Source organism: Tachypleus tridentatus, chromosome 12, assembly GCF_004210375.1.
Source record: "Tachypleus tridentatus isolate NWPU-2018 chromosome 12, ASM421037v1, whole genome shotgun sequence".
In the NCBI taxonomy this organism is placed as follows: domain Eukaryota; kingdom Metazoa; phylum Arthropoda; class Merostomata; order Xiphosura; family Limulidae; genus Tachypleus; species Tachypleus tridentatus.
The window spans coordinates 82,325,159-82,344,286 of NC_134836.1; the positions used below are offsets into that span (position 1 = coordinate 82,325,159).

Below are 19,128 nucleotides of genomic sequence, written 5' to 3' on the forward strand. Positions count from 1 at the left end.
TCTCGTCGACGGTAGCGTACGGTCTGATCGGAAATCCTACGCAGCCCTGGTATGGTTGAGGCAGTAGACGTCGCAGTGGTGGTCCTATCCCGAAGGTGACGTAACTGGATGTAGCGATCTTGTGCGGGCGTGGTCACACGAGATCTGCCAGATCGTGGACGGTCACAAGTTGATCCATGTTGTTGGTGACGATTCCATAGCCTTGTGATGGTGCTTGGGTGGACATTCACAGCTCTGGCAACATCTGATCGAGATTTGCCTGCTTCCAGCGACCAATGGCGTTGTTGCGTTGTGCTTCAGTCAGTCTTTGCGTAACTGTATTGCGTGTCGGTGGCTTAACACTGAGCTATGGAAACCGAGAACCCGTCACTTTTATAGGAATTTTGCACATGTTGCACTTGTAGAACATGCAGATCTCTCAAACAAATTTATTGGACACGAATGCGTTTTGGCGAAAAATCCGATGTTTTCCTCCGTTTTCAAAGTGCACAACTTTTATTGTCATTTTGGTCTGACAATCAGTGCCTTAACACGTGTAACATCACATACTGTGAGCTTGTAACGTTATTACATATACTTCTCTTTAAAATAACAAACATATCCCTTTTGCGTTTCTTTTTATGAAGAGTATATTTCATAAACTTTCTTTTCAACAGTGTCTGCCAAAAATATATTGACATTTCTTATCCAAAACGATTTCTGGCAAACGTGAATGGGGTTGGAAAAGCTACTTTTTACGTTATCTGTAGAAATAAATTACGTCTAATATCTTTAAATGTTAAGTCAGAGAAAACGCATAATTAATTTTATTAGCTAAAAATCAAGTTTTATTAATCACTAGAAAACCTGACAAAACATTTTTCTTGTAATATTAAGAACATATCGTCCGCTTGTTATAATTGGTAGTAGCATAAGAAATAAAAGGAAGTGATAAAATTTGTTAGATTATTTTAATTGATTAAAGTGTAAATGAGCCGAAAGCTGGTTTAAAATAAGAGTCAAAATAATGTTCGTCAAAAAAGACAATCCCCAAGTCATCGTTTAATTATGTATAACATTATACGAATATCTGAAAATATTTTAGCGGTTAAGATGAATGAAAATAAGAAAGAGACAGAGAAGCATTCGTTTGAGACTTTTTGCTTCAATTTAACAATACGACTATCGAAAGAGATACGTTATGATATATAAGAGTATAAAGCGAAATTAATGTATTCCGAATTTATAAAATAAAATATTTTAAAGAAGATTTACTTCTTTTCTTAACAAACAGTAAAACAAAACTTATTGTAGCAACACTGTAATTCTTATTATCTGCTTATTTTGTCCCTGTGTAACTAGGAAAGTAAAATGAAGTTTATATTCACTTTCTTAGCATAATTAGGAAAGTAATTGAGATTTACATCTTGTACCACAATATAACCAGAAATGTAAAATGAAATTTGTGTCAATGTATTTAGTGAAGCAAAACTGTGAAGCGACATTTATATCTACTTTTCTTGTGTAACTACAAAATTAAACAAAAAGTGCTTTCATTGTAACGAACGAGGAAAGTGATTTGAGGTTTATATTTACTGTCTACAAGTAACTAAAAATATATGGTGAGGTTTATATCCACTTCCCTTTTATAACCAGAAAAGAGAAGCGAGATTAAAATCTACTTTATTTGTGTAACAAGGAAAGTGAAGTGAAGCTTTTACCTAATGTATATCAATAATCGGAAAAGTGAAGTGTTGTTTATATCTAATGTCCTTGAGTAACCATAACAAGAAGAGAGATTTACACGCGTTTCTTGTGTAACTATAAATACGAAGAGCTGACATTTATCCACCTTGTGTAGAGAGGACAAAGAGTAGAGGCTTCTATTTGCTAACTAGTGTAACAGAACGTGAGGTTTAAACGTATTATTATTATGTAAGATGAGGTTTATGCCTAACTGACCCTGAATAACCAAATATATCGTGCTATTTTTCATGTACATTTATCATGTAATGTGAAGGTATATATATTTACTGTCAAATAGTAATCAGGAAGTGTAACTAAGGAAATGCAGTGTTAGTTATACCTATTCATAGGTAACCTCAAACAAGAGTAAAGTGAGATTTAAATGTTCCTATTTTGCGTAACCAAGAAAGTAGAGTTATAGTTATATCTTTTTTTCTTATTTAACCTAGAAAAAGAAATAAGTTTCACATCTACTTTCTATGTGAGACCAGAAATGAAAATAAAGGTTTATGTCTACTTTCATTATTGAATGATGAACGTGAAATGAAGTTTGTATCCACTGTCTCGAGATATGAAAAAAGTTTATATCTAATGCAGCTATGGACTACAAATGTGAGACAAGAATTCTAATTTCGTTAATCGAGCAATATATACATACACACACACACATATATATATCCCTTTTTCGTATATAATCATTGTTTATTTATTAAATATTAAAAAATCCTTTTATGTTGAATTATGACACCAATTTTGTGAAAGAATAGATATTGAAAATGTTGCTTAAGCTATTAGGATCGTATTTGTTTCAGGTTTGGGGAACATGGCTATGTGTAACTTGATCGGGAGTAATGTTTTTGATATTGTATGTATTTCAGGTTTGGGGAACATGGCTATGTGTAACTTGATCGGGAGTAATGTTTTTGATATTGTATGTATTTCAGGTTTAGGGAACATGGCTATGTGTAACTGATCGGGAGTAATGTTTTTGATATTGTATTTATTTCAGGTTTGGGGAACATGGCTATGTGTAACCTGATTGGAAGTAATGTTTTTAATATTGTATGCATTTCAGGTTTGGGGAACATGGCTATGTATAGCCTGTTCGGGAGTAATGTTTTTGATATTGTATTTATTTCAGGTTTGGGGAACATGGCTATATGTAACCTGATCGGGAGTAATGTTTTTGATATTGTATGCATTTCAGGTTTGGGGAACATGGCTATGTGTAACCTGATCGGGAGTAATGTTTTTGATATTGTATGCATTTCAGGTTTGGGGAATATGGCTACGTGTAACCTGATCGGGAGTGATGTTTTTGATATTGTATGTATTTCAGGTTTGGGGAACATGGCTATGTGTAACCTGATCGGGAGTAATGTTTTTGATATTGTATCTATTTCAGGTTTGGGGAACATGGCTATGTGTAACCTGATAGGGAGTAATGTTTTTGATATTGTATGTATTTCAGGTTTGGGGAACATGGCTATGTGTAACCTGATCGGGAGTAATGTTTTAGATATTGTATCTATTTCAGGTTTGGGAAACATGGCTATGTGTAACCTGATCGGGAGTGATGTTTTTGATATTGTATGTATTTCAGGTTTGGGGAACATGGCTATGTGTAACCTGATCGGGAGTAAAGTTTTTGATATTGTATGTATTTCAGGTTTGGGAAACATGGCTGTGTGTAACCTGATCGGGAGTAATGTTTTTGATATTGTATGTATTTTAGGTTTGGGGAACATGGCTGTGTGTAACCTGATCGGGAGTAATGTTTTTGTTATTGTATGTATTTCAGGTTTGGGGAACATGGCTATGTGTAACCTGATCGCGAGTAATGTTTTTGATATTGTATCTATTTCAGGTTTGGGAAACATGGCTATGTGTAACCTGATCGGGAGTAATATTTTTGATATTGTATGTATTTCAGGTTTGGGGAACATGGCTATGTGTAACCTGATCGGGAGTAATGTTTTTGATATTGTATGTATTTCATGTTTGGGAAACATGGCTATGTGTAACCTGATCGGGAGTAATGTTTTTGATATTGTATGTATTTCAGGTTTGGGGAACATGGCTATGTGTAACCTGATCGGGAGTAATGTTTTGATATTGTATCTATTTCAGGTTTGGGGAACATGGCTATGTGTAACCTGATCGGGAGTAATGTTTTGATATTGTATCTATTTCAGGTTTGGGGAACATGGCTATGTGTAACCTGATCGGGAGTAATGTTTTTGATATTGTATGTATTTCAGGTTTGGGGTACATGGCTGTGTGTAACCTGATCGGGAGTAATGTTTTTGTTATTGTATGTATTTCAGGTTTAGGGAACATGGCAATGTGTAACCTGATCGGGAGTAATGTTTTTGATATTGTATGTATTTCAGGTTTGGGGAACATAGCTATGTGTAACCTGATCGGGAGTAATGTTTTTGATATTGTATGTATTTCAGGTTTGGGAAACATGGCTATGTGTAATCTGATCGGGAGTAATATTTTTGATATTGTATGTATTTCAGGTTTGGGGAACATGGCTGTGTGTAACCTGATCGGGAGTAATGTTTTTGATATTGTATGTATTTTAGGTTTGGGGAACATGGCTGTGTGTAACCTGATCGGGAGTAATGTTTTTGTTATTGTATGTATTTCAGGTTTGGGGAACATGGCTATGTGTAACCTGATCGCGAGTAATGTTTTTGATATTGTATCTATTTCAGGTTTGGGAAACATGGCTATGTGTAACCTGATCGGGAGTAATATTTTTGATATTGTATGTATTTCAGGTTTGGGGAACATGGCTATGTGTAACCTGATCGGGAGTAATGTTTTTGATATTGTATGTATTTCAGGTTTGGGAAACATGGCTATGTGTAACCTGATCGGGAATAATGTTTTTGATATTGTATGTATTTCAGGTTTGGGAAACATGGCTATGTGTAACCTGATCGGGAGTAATGTTTTGATATTGTATGTATTTCAGGTTTGGGGAACATGGCTATGTGTAACCTGATCGGGAGTAATGTTTTGATATTGTATCTATTTCAGGTTTGGGGAACATGGCTATGTGTAACCTGATCGGGAGTAATGTTTTGATATTGTATCTATTTCAGGTTTGGGGAACATGGCTATGTGTAACCTGATCGGGAGTAATGTTTTGATATTGTATGTATTTCAGGTTTGGGGTACATGGCTGTGTGTAACCTGATCGGGAGTAATGTTTTGTTATTGTATGTATTTCAGGTTTAGGAACATGGCTATGTGTAACCTGATCGGGAGTAATGTTTTGATATTGTATGTATTTCAGGTTTGGGGAACATAGCTATGTGTAACCTGATCGGGAATAATATTTTTGATATTGTATCTATTTCAGGTTTGGGGAACATGGCTATGTGTAATCTGATCGGGAGTAATGTTTTTGATATTGTATCTATTTCAGGTTTGGGGAACATGGCTATGTGTAACCTGATCGGGAGTAATGTTTTTGATATTGTATGTATTTCAGGTTTGGGGAACATGGCTGTGTGTAACGTGATCGGGAGTAATGTTTTTGATATTGTATGTATTTCAGGTTTGGGGAACATGGCTGTGTGTAACGTGATCGGGAGTAATGTTTTTGATACTGTATGTATTTCAGGTTTGGGGAACATGGCTGTGTGTAACCTGATCGGGAGTAATGTTTTTGATATTATATGTATTTCAGGTTTGGGGAACATGGCTGTGTGTAACCTGATCGGGAGTAATGTTTTTGATATTGTATGTATTTCAGGTTTGGGGAACATGGCTATGTGTAACCTGATCGCGAGTAATGTTTTTGATATTGCATCTATTTCAGGTTTGGGGAACATGGCTATCTGTAACCTGATCGGGAGTAAAGTTTTTGATATTGTATGTATTTCAGGTTTGGGGTACATGGCTGTGTGTAACCTGATCGGGAGTAAAGTTTTTGTTATTGTAAGTATTTCAGGTGTAGGGAACATGGCTATGTGTAACCTGATCGGGAGTAATGTTTTTGATATTGTATGTATTTCAGGTTTGGGGAACATGGCTGTGTGTAACCTGATCGGGAGTAATGTTTTTGATATTGTATGTATTTTAGGTTTGGGGAACATGGCTGTGTGTAACCTGATCGGGAGTAATGTTTTTGTTATTGTATGTATTTCAGGTTTGGGAAACATGGCTATGTGTAACCTGATCACGAGTAATGTTTTTGATATATTTTATCTATTTCAGGTTTGGGAAACATGGCTATGTGTAACCTGATCGGGAGTAATATTTTTGATATTGTATGTATTTCAGGTTTGGGGAACATGGCTATGTGTAATCTAATCGAAAGTAATGTTTTTGATATTGTATGTATTTCAGGTTTGGGAAACATGGCTATGTGTAACCTGATCGGGAATAATGTTTTTGATATTGTATGTATTTCAGGTTTGGGAAACATGGCTATGTGTAACCTGATCGGGAGTAATGTTTTTGATATTGTATCTATTTCAGGTTTGGGGAACATGGCTATGTGTAACCTGATCGTGAGTAATGTTTTTGATATTGTATTTATTTCAGGTTTGGGGAACATGGCTATGTGTAACCTGATCGGGAGTAATGTTTTTGATATTGTATCTATTTAAGGTTTGGGGAACATGGCTATGTGTAACCTGATCGGGAGTAATGTTTTTGATATTGTATGTATTTCAGGTTTGGGGTACATGGTTGTATGTAACCTGATCGGGAGTAATGTTTTTGTTATTGTATGTATTTCAGGTTTAGGGAACATGGCTATGTGTAACCTGATCGGGAGTAATGTTTTTGATATTGTATGTATTTCAGGTTTGGGTAACATGGCTATGTGTAATCTGATCGGGAGTAATATTTTTGATATTGTATGTATTTCAGGTTTGGGGAACATGGATATGTGTAACCTGATCGGGAGTGATGTTTTTGATATTGTATGTATTTCAGGTTTGGGGAACATGGCTGTGTGTAACGTGATCGGGAGTAATGTTTTTGATATTGTATGTATTTCAGGTTTGGGGAACATGGCTGTGTGTAACCTGATCTGGAGTAATGTTTTTGATATTGTATCTATTTTAGATTTGGGAAACATGGCTCTGTGTAACCTGATCGGGAGTGATGTTTTGATACTGTATGTATTTCAGGTTTGGGGAACATAGCTATGTGTAACCTGATCGGGAGTAATGTTTTTGATATTGTATGTATTTCAGGTTTGGGAAACATGGCTATGTGTAATCTGATCGGGAGTAATATTTTTGATATTGTAAGTATTTCAGGTTTGGGGAACATGGCTGTGTGTAACCTGATCGGTAGTAATGTTTTTGATATTGTATGTATTTCAGGTTTGGGGAACATGGCTGTGTGTAACCTGATCGGGAGTAATGTTTTGTTATTGTATGTATTTCAGGTTTGGGGAACATGGCTATGTGTAACCTGATCGCGAGTAATGTTTTTGATATTGTATCTATTTCAGGTTTGGGAAACATGGCTATGTGTAACCTGATCGGAAATAATATTTTTGATATTGTATGTATTTCAGGTTTGGGGAACATGGCTATGTGTAACCTGATCGGGAGTAATGTTTTTGATATTGTATGTATTTCAGGTTTGGGAAACATGGCTATGTGTAACCTGATCGGGAATAATGTTTTGATATTGTATGTATTTCAGGTTTGGGAAACATGGCTATGTGTAACCTGATCGGGAGTAATGTTTTGATATTGTATCTATTTCAGGTTTGGGGAACATGGCTATGTGTAACCTGATCGGGAGTAATGTTTTGATATTGTATCTATTTCAGGTTTGGGGAACATGGCTATGTGTAACCTGATCGGGAGTAATGTTTTGATATTGTATGTATTTCAGGTTTGGGGTACATGGCTGTGTGTAACCTGATCGGGAGTAATGTTTTTGTTATTGTATGTATTTCAGGTTTAGGGAACATGGCTATGTGTAACCTGATCGGGAGTAATGTTTTTGATATTGTATGTATTTCAGGTTTGGGGAACATAGCTATGTGTAACCTGATCGGGAGTAATGTTTTTGATATTGTATCTATTTCAGGTTTGGGGAACATGGCTATGTGTAATCTGATCGGGAGTAATGTTTTTGATATTGTCTTTATTTCAGGTTTGGGGAACATGGCTATGTGTAACCTGATCGGGAGTAATGTTTTTGATATTGTATGTATTTCAGGTTTGGGGAACATGGCTGTGTGTAACGTGATCGGGAGTAATGTTTTTGATATTGTATGTATTTCAGGTTTGGGGAACATGGCTGTGTGTAACCTGATCGGGAGTAATGTTTTTGATATTGTATGTATTTCAGGTTTGGGGAACATGGCTGTGTGTAACCTGATCGGGAGTAATGTTTTTGATATTGTATGTATTTCAGGTTTGGGGAACATGGCTATGTGTAACCTGATCGCGAGTAATGTTTTTGATATTGTATCTATTTTAGGTTTGGGAAACATGGCTCTGTGTAACCTGATCGGGAGTGATGTTTTTGATACTGTATATATTTCAAATTTGGGGAACATGGCTGTGTGTAACGTGATATGGAGTAATGTTTTTGATATTGTATGTATTTCAGGTTTGGGGAACATGGCTGTGTGTAACCTGATCGGGAGTAATGTTTTTGATATTGTATGTATTTCAGGTTTGGGAAACATGGCTATGTGTAACCTGATCGGGAATAATGTTTTTGATATTGTATGTATTTCAGGTTTGGGAAACATGGCTATGTGTAACCTGATCGGGAGTAATGTTTTTGATATTGTATCTATTTCAGGTTTGGGGAACATGGCTATGTGTAACCTGATCGGGAGTAATGTTTTTGATATTGTATCTATTTTAGGTTTGGGGAACATGGCTATGTGTAACCTGATCGGGAGTAATGTTTTTGATATTGTATGTATTTCAGGTTTGGGGAACATGGCTATGTGTAACCTGATCGGGAGTAATGTTTTTGATATTGTATGTATTTCAGGTTTAGGGAACATGGCTATGTGTAACCTGATCGGGAATAATGTTTTGATATTGTATGTATTTCAGGTTTGGGAAACATGGCTATGTGTAACCTGATCGGGAGTAATGTTTTGATATTGTATCTATTTCAGGTTTGGGGAACATGGCTATGTGTAACCTGATCGGGAGTAATGTTTTGATATTGTATTTATTTCAGGTTTGGGGAACATGGCTATGTGTAATCTGATCGGGAGTAATGTTTTGATATTGTATTTATTTCAGGTTTGGGGAACATGGCTATGTGTAACCTGATCGGGAGTAATGTTTTTGATATTGTATGTATTTCAGGTTTGGGGAACATGGCTGTGTGTAACGTGATCGGGAGTAATGTTTTTGATATTGTATGTATTTCAGGTTTGGGGAACATGGCTGTGTGTAACGTGATCGGGAGTAATGTTTTTGATACTGTATGTATTTCAGGTTTGGGGAACATGGCTGTGTGTAACCTGATCGGGAGTAATGTTTTTGATATTGTATGTATTTCAGGTTTGGGGAACATGGCTATGTGTAACCTGATCGCGAGTAATGTTTTTGATATTGTATCTATTTTAGGTTTGGGAAACATGGCTCTGTGTAACCTGATCGGGAGTGATGTTTTTGATACTGTATGTATTTCAGGTTTGGGGAACATGGCTGTGTGTAACGTGATCGGGAGTAATGTTTTTGATATTGTATGTATTTCAGGTTTGGGGAACATGGCTGTGTGTAACCTGATCGGGAGTAATGTTTTTGATATTGTATGTATTTCAGGTTTGGGAAACATGGCTATGTGTAACCTGATCGGGAATAATGTTTTTGATATTGTATGTATTTCAGGTTTGGGAAACATGGCTATGTGTAACCTGATCGGGAGTAATGTTTTTGATATTGTATCTATTTCAGGTTTGGGGAACATGGCTATGTGTAACCTGATCGGGAGTAATGTTTTTGATATTGTATCTATTTTAGGTTTGGGGAACATGGCTATGTGTAACCTGATCGGGAATAATGTTTTGATATTGTATGTATTTCAGGTTTGGGAAACATGGCTATGTGTAACCTGATCGGGAGTAATGTTTTGATATTGTATCTATTTCAGGTTTGGGGAACATGGCTATGTGTAACCTGATCGGGAGTAATGTTTTTGATATTGTATTTATTTCAGGTTTGGGGAACATGGCTATGTGTAACCTGATCGGAAGTAATGTTTTTGATATTGTATCTATTTCAGGTTTGGGGAACATGGCTATGTGTAACCTGATCGGGAGTAATGTTTTTGATATTGTATGTATTTCAGGTTTGGGGTACATGGCTGTATGTAACCTGATCGGGAGTAATGTTTTTGTTATTGTATGTATTTCAGGTTTAGGGAACATGGCTATGTGTAACCTGATCGGGAGTAATGTTTTTGATATTGTATGTATTTCAGGTTTGGGAAACATGGCTATGTGTAACCTGATCGGGAGTAATGTTTTTGATATTGTATCTATTTCAGGTTTGGGGAACATGACTATGTGTAACCTGATCGGGAGTAATGTTTTTGATATTGTATTTATTTCAGGTTTGGGGAACATGGCTATGTGTAACCTGATCGGGAGTAATGTTTTTGATATTGTATCTATTTCAGGTTTGGGGAACATGGCTATGTGTAACCTGATCGGGAGTAATGTTTTTGATATTGTATGTATTTCAGGTTTGGGGTACATGGCTGTATGTAACCTGATCGGGAGTAATGTTTTTGTTATTGTATGTATTTCAGGTTTAGGGAACATGGCTATGTGTAACCTGATCGGGAGTAATGTTTTTGATATTGTATGTATTTCAGGTTTGGGTAACATGGCTATGTGTAATCTGATCGGGAGTAATATTTTTGATATTGTATGTATTTCAGGTTTGGGGAACATGGCTATGTGTAACCTGATCGGGAGTGATGTTTTTGATATTGTATGTATTTCAGGTTTGGGGAACATGGCTGTGTGTAACGTGATCGGGAGTAATGTTTTTGATATTGTATGTATTTCAGGTTTGGGGAACATGGCTGTGTGTAACCTGATCTGGAGTAATGTTTTTGATATTGTATCTATTTTAGATTTGGGAAACATGGCTCTGTGTAACCTGATCGGGAGTGATGTTTTTGATACTGTATGTATTTCAGGTTTGGGGAACATAGCTATGTGTAACCTGATCGGGAGTAATGTTTTTGATATTGTATGTATTTCAGGTTTGGGAAACATGGCTATGTGTAATCTGATCGGGAGTAATATTTTTGATATTGTAAGTATTTCAGGTTTGGGGAACATGGCTGTGTGTAACCTGATCGGGAGTAATGTTTTTGATATTGTATGTATTTCAGGTTTGGGGAACATGGCTGTGTGTAACCTGATCGGGAGTAATGTTTTTGTTATTGTATGTATTTCAGGTTTGGGGAACATGGCTATGTGTAACCTGATCGCGAGTAATGTTTTTGATATTGTATCTATTTCAGGTTTGGGAAACATGGCTATGTGTAACCTGATCGGGAGTAATATTTTTGATATTGTATGTATTTCAGGTTTGGGGAACATGGCTATGTGTAACCTGATCGGGAGTAATGTTTTTGATATTGTATGTATTTCAGGTTTGGGAAACATGGCTATGTGTAACCTGATCGGGAATAATGTTTTTGATATTGTATGTATTTCAGGTTTGGGAAACATGGCTATGTGTAACCTGATCGGGAGTAATGTTTTTGATATTGTATCTATTTCAGGTTTGGGGAACATGGCTATGTGTAACCTGATCGGGAGTAATGTTTTTGATATTGTATCTATTTCAGGTTTGGGGAACATGGCTATGTGTAACCTGATCGGGAGTAATGTTTTTGATATTGTATGTATTTCAGGTTTGGGGTACATGGCTGTGTGTAACCTGATCGGGAGTAATGTTTTTGTTATTGTATGTATTTCAGGTTTAGGGAACATGGCTATGTGTAACCTGATCGGGAGTAATGTTTTTGATATTGTATGTATTTCAGGTTTGGGGAACATAGCTATGTGTAACCTGATCGGGAGTAATGTTTTTGATATTGTATCTATTTCAGGTTTGGGGAACATGGCTATGTGTAATCTGATCGGGAGTAATGTTTTTGATATTGTATTTATTTCAGGTTTGGGGAACATGGCTATGTGTAACCTGATCGGGAGTAATGTTTTTGATATTGTATGTATTTCAGGTTTGGGGAACATGGCTGTGTGTAACGTGATCGGGAGTAATGTTTTTGATATTGTATGTATTTCAGGTTTGGGGAACATGGCTGTGTGTAACCTGATCGGGAGTAATGTTTTTGATATTGTATGTATTTCAGGTTTGGGGAACATGGCTATGTGTAACCTGATCGCGAGTAATGTTTTTGATATTGTATCTATTTTAGGTTTGGGAAACATGGCTCTGTGTAACCTGATCGGGAGTGATGTTTTTGATACTGTATGTATTTCAGGTTTGGGGAACATGGCTGTGTGTAACGTGATCGGGAGTAATGTTTTTGATATTGTATGTATTTCAGGTTTGGGGAACATGGCTGTGTGTAACCTGATCGGGAGTAATGTTTTTGATATTGTATGTATTTCAGGTTTGGGAAACATGGCTATGTGTAACCTGATCGGGAATAATGTTTTTGATATTGTATGTATTTCAGGTTTGGGAAACATGGCTATGTGTAACCTGATCGGGAGTAATGTTTTTGATATTGTATGTATTTCAGGTTTGGGGAACATGGCTATGTGTAACCTGATCGGGAGTAATGTTTTTGATATTGTATCTATTTCAGGTTTGGGGAACATGGCTATGTGTAACCTGTTCGGGAGTAATGTTTTTGATATTGTATGTATTTCAGGTTTGGGGTACATGGCTATGTGTAACCTGATCGGGAGTAATGTTTTTGATATTGTATGTATTTCAGGTTTAGGGAACATGGCTATGTGTAACCTGATCGGGAGTAATGTTTTTGATATTGTATGTATTTCAGGTTTGGGGATCATAGCTATGTGTAACCTGATCGGGAGTAATGTTTTTGATATTGTATGTATTTCAGGTTTGGGGAACATGGCTGTGTGTAACGTGATCGGGAGTAATGTTTTTGATATTGTATGTATTTCAGGTTTGGGGAACATGGCTGTGTGTAACCTGATCGGGAGTAATGTTTTTGATATTGTATGTATTTCAGGTTTGGGGAACATGGCAGTGTGTAACCTGATCGGGAGTAATGTTTTGATATTGTATGTATTTCAGGTTTGGGGAACATGGCTATGTGTAACCTGATCGCGAGTAATGTTTTTGATATTGTATCTATTTTAGGTTTGGGAAACATGGCTCTGTGTAACCTGATCGGGAGTGATGTTTTTGATACTGTATGTATTTCAGGTTTGGGGAACATGGCTGTGTGTACTTTGTTTGGGAGTAATGTTTTTGATATTGTATGTATTTCAGGTTTGGGGAGCATGGCTGTGTGTAACCTGATCGGGAGTAATGTTTTTGATATTATATGTATTTCAGGTTTGGGGAACATGGCTATGTGTAACCTGATCGGGAGTAATGTTTTTGATATTGTATGTATTTCAGGTTTGGGGAACATAGCTATGTGTAACCTGATCGGGAGTAATGTTTTTGATATTGTATGTATTTCAGGTTTGGGAAACATGGCTATGTGTAACCTGATCGGGTGTATTATTTTTGATATTGTATGTATTTCAGGTTTGGGGAACATGGCTATGTGTAACCTGATCGGGAGTAATGTTTTTGATATTGTATGTATTTCAGGTTTGGGGAACATGACTATGTGTAACCTGATCGGAAGTAATGTTTTTGATATTGTATCTACTTCAGGTTTGGGGAACATGGCTATGTGTAGCCTGATCGGGAGTAATATTTTTGATATTGTATGTATTTCAGGTTTGGGGAACATGGCTCTGTGTAACCTGATCGGGAGTGATGTTTTTGATACTGTATGTATTTCAGGTTTGGGGAACATGGCTGTGTGTACTTTGTTTGGGAGTAATGTTTTTGATATTGTATGTATTTCAGGTTTGGGGAGCATGGCTGTGTGTAACCTGATCGGGAGTAATGTTTTTGATATTGTATGTATTTCAGGTTTGGGGAACATGGCTATGTGTAACCTGATCGGGAGTAATGTTTTTGATATTGTATGTATTTCAGGTTTGGGGAACATAGCTATGTGTAACCTGATCGGGAGTAATGTTTTTGATATTGTATGTATTTCAGGTTTGGGAAACATGGCTATGTGTAACCTGATCGGGAGTAATATTTTTGATATTGTATGTATTTCAGGTTTGGGGAACATGGCTATGTGTAACCTGATCGGGAGTAATGTTTTTGATATTGTATGTATTTCAGGTTTGGGGAACATGACTATGTGTAACCTGATCGGAAGTAATGTTTTTGATATTGTATCTACTTCAGGTTTGGGGAACATGGCTATGTGTAGCCTGATCGGGAGTAATATTTTTGATATTGTATGTATTTCAGGTTTGGGGAACATGGCTATGTGTAACCTGATCGGGAGTAATGTTTTTGATATTGTATCTATTTCAGGTTTGGGAAACATGACTATGTGTAACCTGATCGGGAGTGATGTTTTTGATATTGTATGTATTTCAGGTTTGGGGAACATGGCTATGTGTAACTTGATCGGGAATAATGTTTTTGATATTGTATGTATTTCAGGTTTGGGGAATATGGCTATGTGTAACCTGACTTGAGTAATGTTTTTGATATTGTATCTATTTCAGGTTTGGGGAACATGGCTATGTGTAACCTGTTCGGGAGTAATGTTTTTGATATTGTATCTATTTCAGGTTTGGGGAACATGGCTATGTGTAACCTGATCGGGAGTAATGTTTTTGATATTGTATCTATTTCAGGTCTGGGGAACATGGCTGTGTGTAACCTGATCGGGAGTAATGTTTTTGATATTGTATGTATTTCAGGTTTGGGGAACATGGGTATGTGTAACCTGATCGGGAGTAATGTTTTTTATATTGTATCTATTTCAGGTTTAGGAAACATGGCTATGTGTAACCTGATCGGGAATAATGTTTTTGATATTGTATGTATTTCAGGTTTGGGGAACATGGCTATGTGTAACCTTATCGGGAGTAATGTTTTTGATATTCTTTTTTGTCTTGGTGCTCCATGGTTGATGAGAACGCTACTTCCACCTAATGAAGGATTTCTCGTTATCAACAGTTCAGCTTTGACTTACACCACTGCTACTTTATTAGGGACAGTTATTATGCTATTCGTTATACTGACATTTTCTAAGTGGAACCTCAACTATAAAGTGGGATTGGCATGTTTCGTATTGTATTCTGGTTTTCTCGTGATGGCCTGCATGTACGAACTAAACTTTTTTGGAGAATTTAATCCTCCACAATGCCAATTGGATCTGTAATGAACTTTTGCCTTGAAATTGCTGGTCTCAAAGAAAAGAATGACTTATTGGATTATTCTAAAGCCTTAGACAAAACTTCTTCCACTTGGTAAAGCAATATTTAAGTACATTTTATTATTCTTGATTTTAGTACTTGTTCCAAAAGAAGACAATGAGGTAAATTATTGTTATTTTTTCGTAATTAGTTGAGAAACAATTTTCGTTTTATTAATGATAATGTTTACTACAAACACAAAAAAGCAATTATTTAAGCAATTTTTAATTGACACTGAATGTTAAATAATCCTCCAAACATGAAAAATTGTAAATTCATTAAGAAACTACAAAATTCGAAAACTAGATATATATATTTGTTCGAGAGAAAAATAGTGTTCTCACTGCAAAAATTGAAAAAGTGTTAATATTTAACGTCTGGTGTGTGTGTGTGTATAACACTGTAATATTTTATCACTACTGAGAGACCTGAAGTTGGTTATAATTCCTCTCTGAATTTCGCCGTGTAGCTTAATCATTAACTTTGCTGCACTATTTTGTTATATTCGCGTATTTTCTTACTGATTGGAGCTTCGTAATAGCAACTACTGTTTTATCTCACTTTCGGTGTACTGTTTATCGTTGTAATTTTTTTATTTTAAAATCTAAGTTCAAAAGAAAATTAATTAGATGTACAGACTCAACAATGCGCCTTGAATTCTTTATTTATATAAACAAGGGTTTTTATTGAATTGTAGAATGTATATCAACTATCGTAAACAAAACTGTTTTCACAATCGTCTTCTGGTATTAGTTACTAAACTATAGAACTTTTTCATCTGATTTAGTGTTTTGCGTATAGCAACTTTAACTTTTGTTAACTTTAAACATGTTTCTCAGAAGTCTTATTCAAAAACGAGGAGAAAGAAAGTCTGATTTAATATAGTATTGTTTGTATGTTTTGCTGATGAATGATATCTATATTATATTTAGAAATCGGAACAGAGGATTCAGCCTAAATTAAAAGAGATTCAGATCTAAAAAATGAAGTTGGAATCTATTTATTATTACATTTAACCACAATCAGTTGATTAATCTACTTAGCATTGAAAGTTTTTAAAACTAGTGTAGAGGTCTGTAAAGCTATCATTACGATAAATGGATGTCAACATTTTGTTACATACTTTCTTAAGTAATCTTGTTGACAAGGAAATGTAAGGATCAAATTGGTTTGAGATAGGATGTGAACTTGTATTGCTGGTATGGGTACAGATTATTTATAAAATACAATGTGATAACTGCCACGACTTCTCTTTTGGAGAAACAAGTAGAAAAATGGAAACCAGATTTATAGAACACAAAAAGTCACCTTCACACGTTTTCGAACACTGTGAGTCAAATAAACACAACATACCATAGAAAACACCCAAATACTAATTAAAGAAACAAACATAAACAAACGCAAAATTAAAGAAGCCTTACTTATACAACAACTCAAGCACAAAATAAATCAATACAAATCGGTGATGTCGAGAAAACCCACTTGTAGAGAAATATATATGTAAAAACGACTCGTTTGGGTTGAGAAAATATTTTACGCTCCTCTACGTAAAATATTTTCTCAACCCAAACGATCCGTTTTTACATATATAAACCAATACAAAGGAACACCAACATGAAAGCACGCCCTCTACATTCCTACACTTAGTAATACAACCCCCTTCAAAGTTGTGGTCAGCTATCGGTCAGTAACCCTTCCTTTCTAAGTGAACCTGACGATGACCGAAAAAGGTCAAAACGTTGTTCACTCCTCTACTAGTGCTTTTTCTACCCATACCAGCCGTTTTTAAATATATAAAGTTCACATATTTGACTTAAAAAGAACATTTACTCTTTGCTTTAAAAGTTTTATTTTACATAAAGGTATAACATCTTCATAAATTCCTGTTAAAATGTAGCTAATTAACTTAACTTGTATTTTCTCAACAATATGTTCTAACTCTTCTCTTTCACGTCACGTTACATTCTTTTTACAAATTTCCTCTTCCTGATTTGTCTTCCTAGTTTCTAATTTTCCTAACTAGCAAGACCAGGTGGTTAAGGCAATCGAGTCGTAAGCTTTATCAATGTGTGTTTTTATAGGTTTTTCAATTTCTGTATACAGAATCACAATTCTGTAATTGTGAGAGTTTTTCTCATCAGTGCTTACACTGTCATCTACACATAGAATTTAGTATACCTGAAAGAACTTAAAATTCTACAATTCACTTGAAGAATATTCTTGCTTTTGAATGAATAAAGTACTGTAAACAGAAATATTTTATATGGTTGGCCCAAATAAAACAGAAATGTGGAACAAACACTGTAAAATACGTAGTTTTCATCCATCATTATCCAATATCGTTTTCCATTGTAACATTTATACAATATTCTGTAAATTTAACACTCATATCAAATATTTGTTTAAATATTTAGCTCAGTTTCTCAAGATTATTCAATTTAAAGTTAACACAGGATGACAATTTTTTCAGAGGTACTAAAAGTATAAAAAGATATAATTAGAGATTTATAACTAACAATTACCTTAGACTATTAGACTACCCACAAAAAGAAAATTTGATAAAAGATAGTTCCACCTCCGGATATAGAATTTCCTAGTATGGCCTTTAAGGTGGTTTTACTGTCCTAGAACTGTGAAAGACGACTTTATATTTTCTTAATAAATTAGTCATAGAAACTAGAAAATGACTTAAAAAAACCACGTACATTGCAAACAATTGTTTATAGAGAGGATATATTTTGTTCAAAATCTTCATATAGTCGGGATAAAATTTCATCAAGGCCATGAAGACCTGTCGACCTTTTTTGCAAAACAAAAAAAAATGTTCGTGTTATGTCCGACTGTTCGTGTTTGTAAAAAATGTAGTTTCACCGGATCACCTGATATTGTTTCTTTGGCAACTGTTAAAAAGGCTGATATAGTTAGGGAGAAATTTAGGTCTTTTGTGTCTGTTGCTTCTGTTTTTTTAACAAATGACACTACTGATCCCTTACCGATTCAAGTTCTACGTGATACTGGAGCGACTCAATCACTGTTGTTAAAAAATATGCTCCCATTAAGTTCGAGTTCAGCCACTGTTATTGCTAAGGGTGGCTTCGTTAATGTTCTTTTTCATAACATTTATTTGGCATCAGATCTAATTTAAGAACCAGGTATAGTTGGAGTAACACCTATTCTGCCAATTAAGGGTGTGTTATTACTGCTGGGAAAAGATTTGGCTAAATAAACACAAAATTGTTAGTGATCTGGTCACTGTTTCATCTAAATATGATGTTACTATTTCTCTCGTGTGCTGTGACTCCAGTTCAGATTAAGAAATTAAGACAAAAACAAATTATAGGCACGTATTCAGAGGACAATATTATACATTTGTCTCGGACATTTTTTGGATCCAACGGGTATATGAACAATTGTCCTATTGACAATTCTTCGGTGAGTGACAATGATCGACGTGAGGGATTTGTTTCGCCTGGTATGTTTCATTTGCTTAAAGTAAATTGATCACCGAGCAAGAAAAGGATTCACAGAACTATTTACTATTTAAATATACTCTCCCAAAAGATGAACTGGAGATCGTTTCAAGTATACTAGCTTCAGAAGACTGGACTGTAGTTTATCATATCTTTGTTCTCAAGGTATGTCGTTCTGAAATATTGAAAATTGCTCTTAACCTTCTCGTAAGAGATAACTTAGGTGTCAAGAAGACATGTGACAAAATATATTTCTTTTGGTTAAAAATTAGGCAAGGTGTTTCTCAGTTTTGTAAAACTTGTTATACATATCAGTTAATTGGAAAACCCAACTGGATAATACCTGTCGAAACCTATCCCACCTTTTAAAAAAGAAAGCCGTCAGTCATGTGGTAGTTGATTGTGTTGAGTCTTTGCCAAAAACGACAGCTTTTG

General features: G+C 35.5%; 1 protein-coding gene across 1 annotated transcript in view; it reads left to right on the plus strand.

Moving 5' to 3' along the window:
• Positions 1 to 16,211, plus strand: part of LOC143233812 (sodium/potassium/calcium exchanger 5-like) — an 87,329-nt gene extending 71,118 nt beyond the window's left edge. Inside the window, exon 10 of the mRNA XM_076470524.1 lies at positions 14,858 to 16,211. Within this exon, the coding sequence (XP_076326639.1) occupies positions 14,858 to 15,189 (332 nt within the window). The 3' untranslated portion in view covers positions 15,190 to 16,211. The remainder of the gene's footprint in view (positions 1 to 14,857) is intronic.
• Positions 16,212 to 19,128: the final 2,917 nt, after the last annotated feature.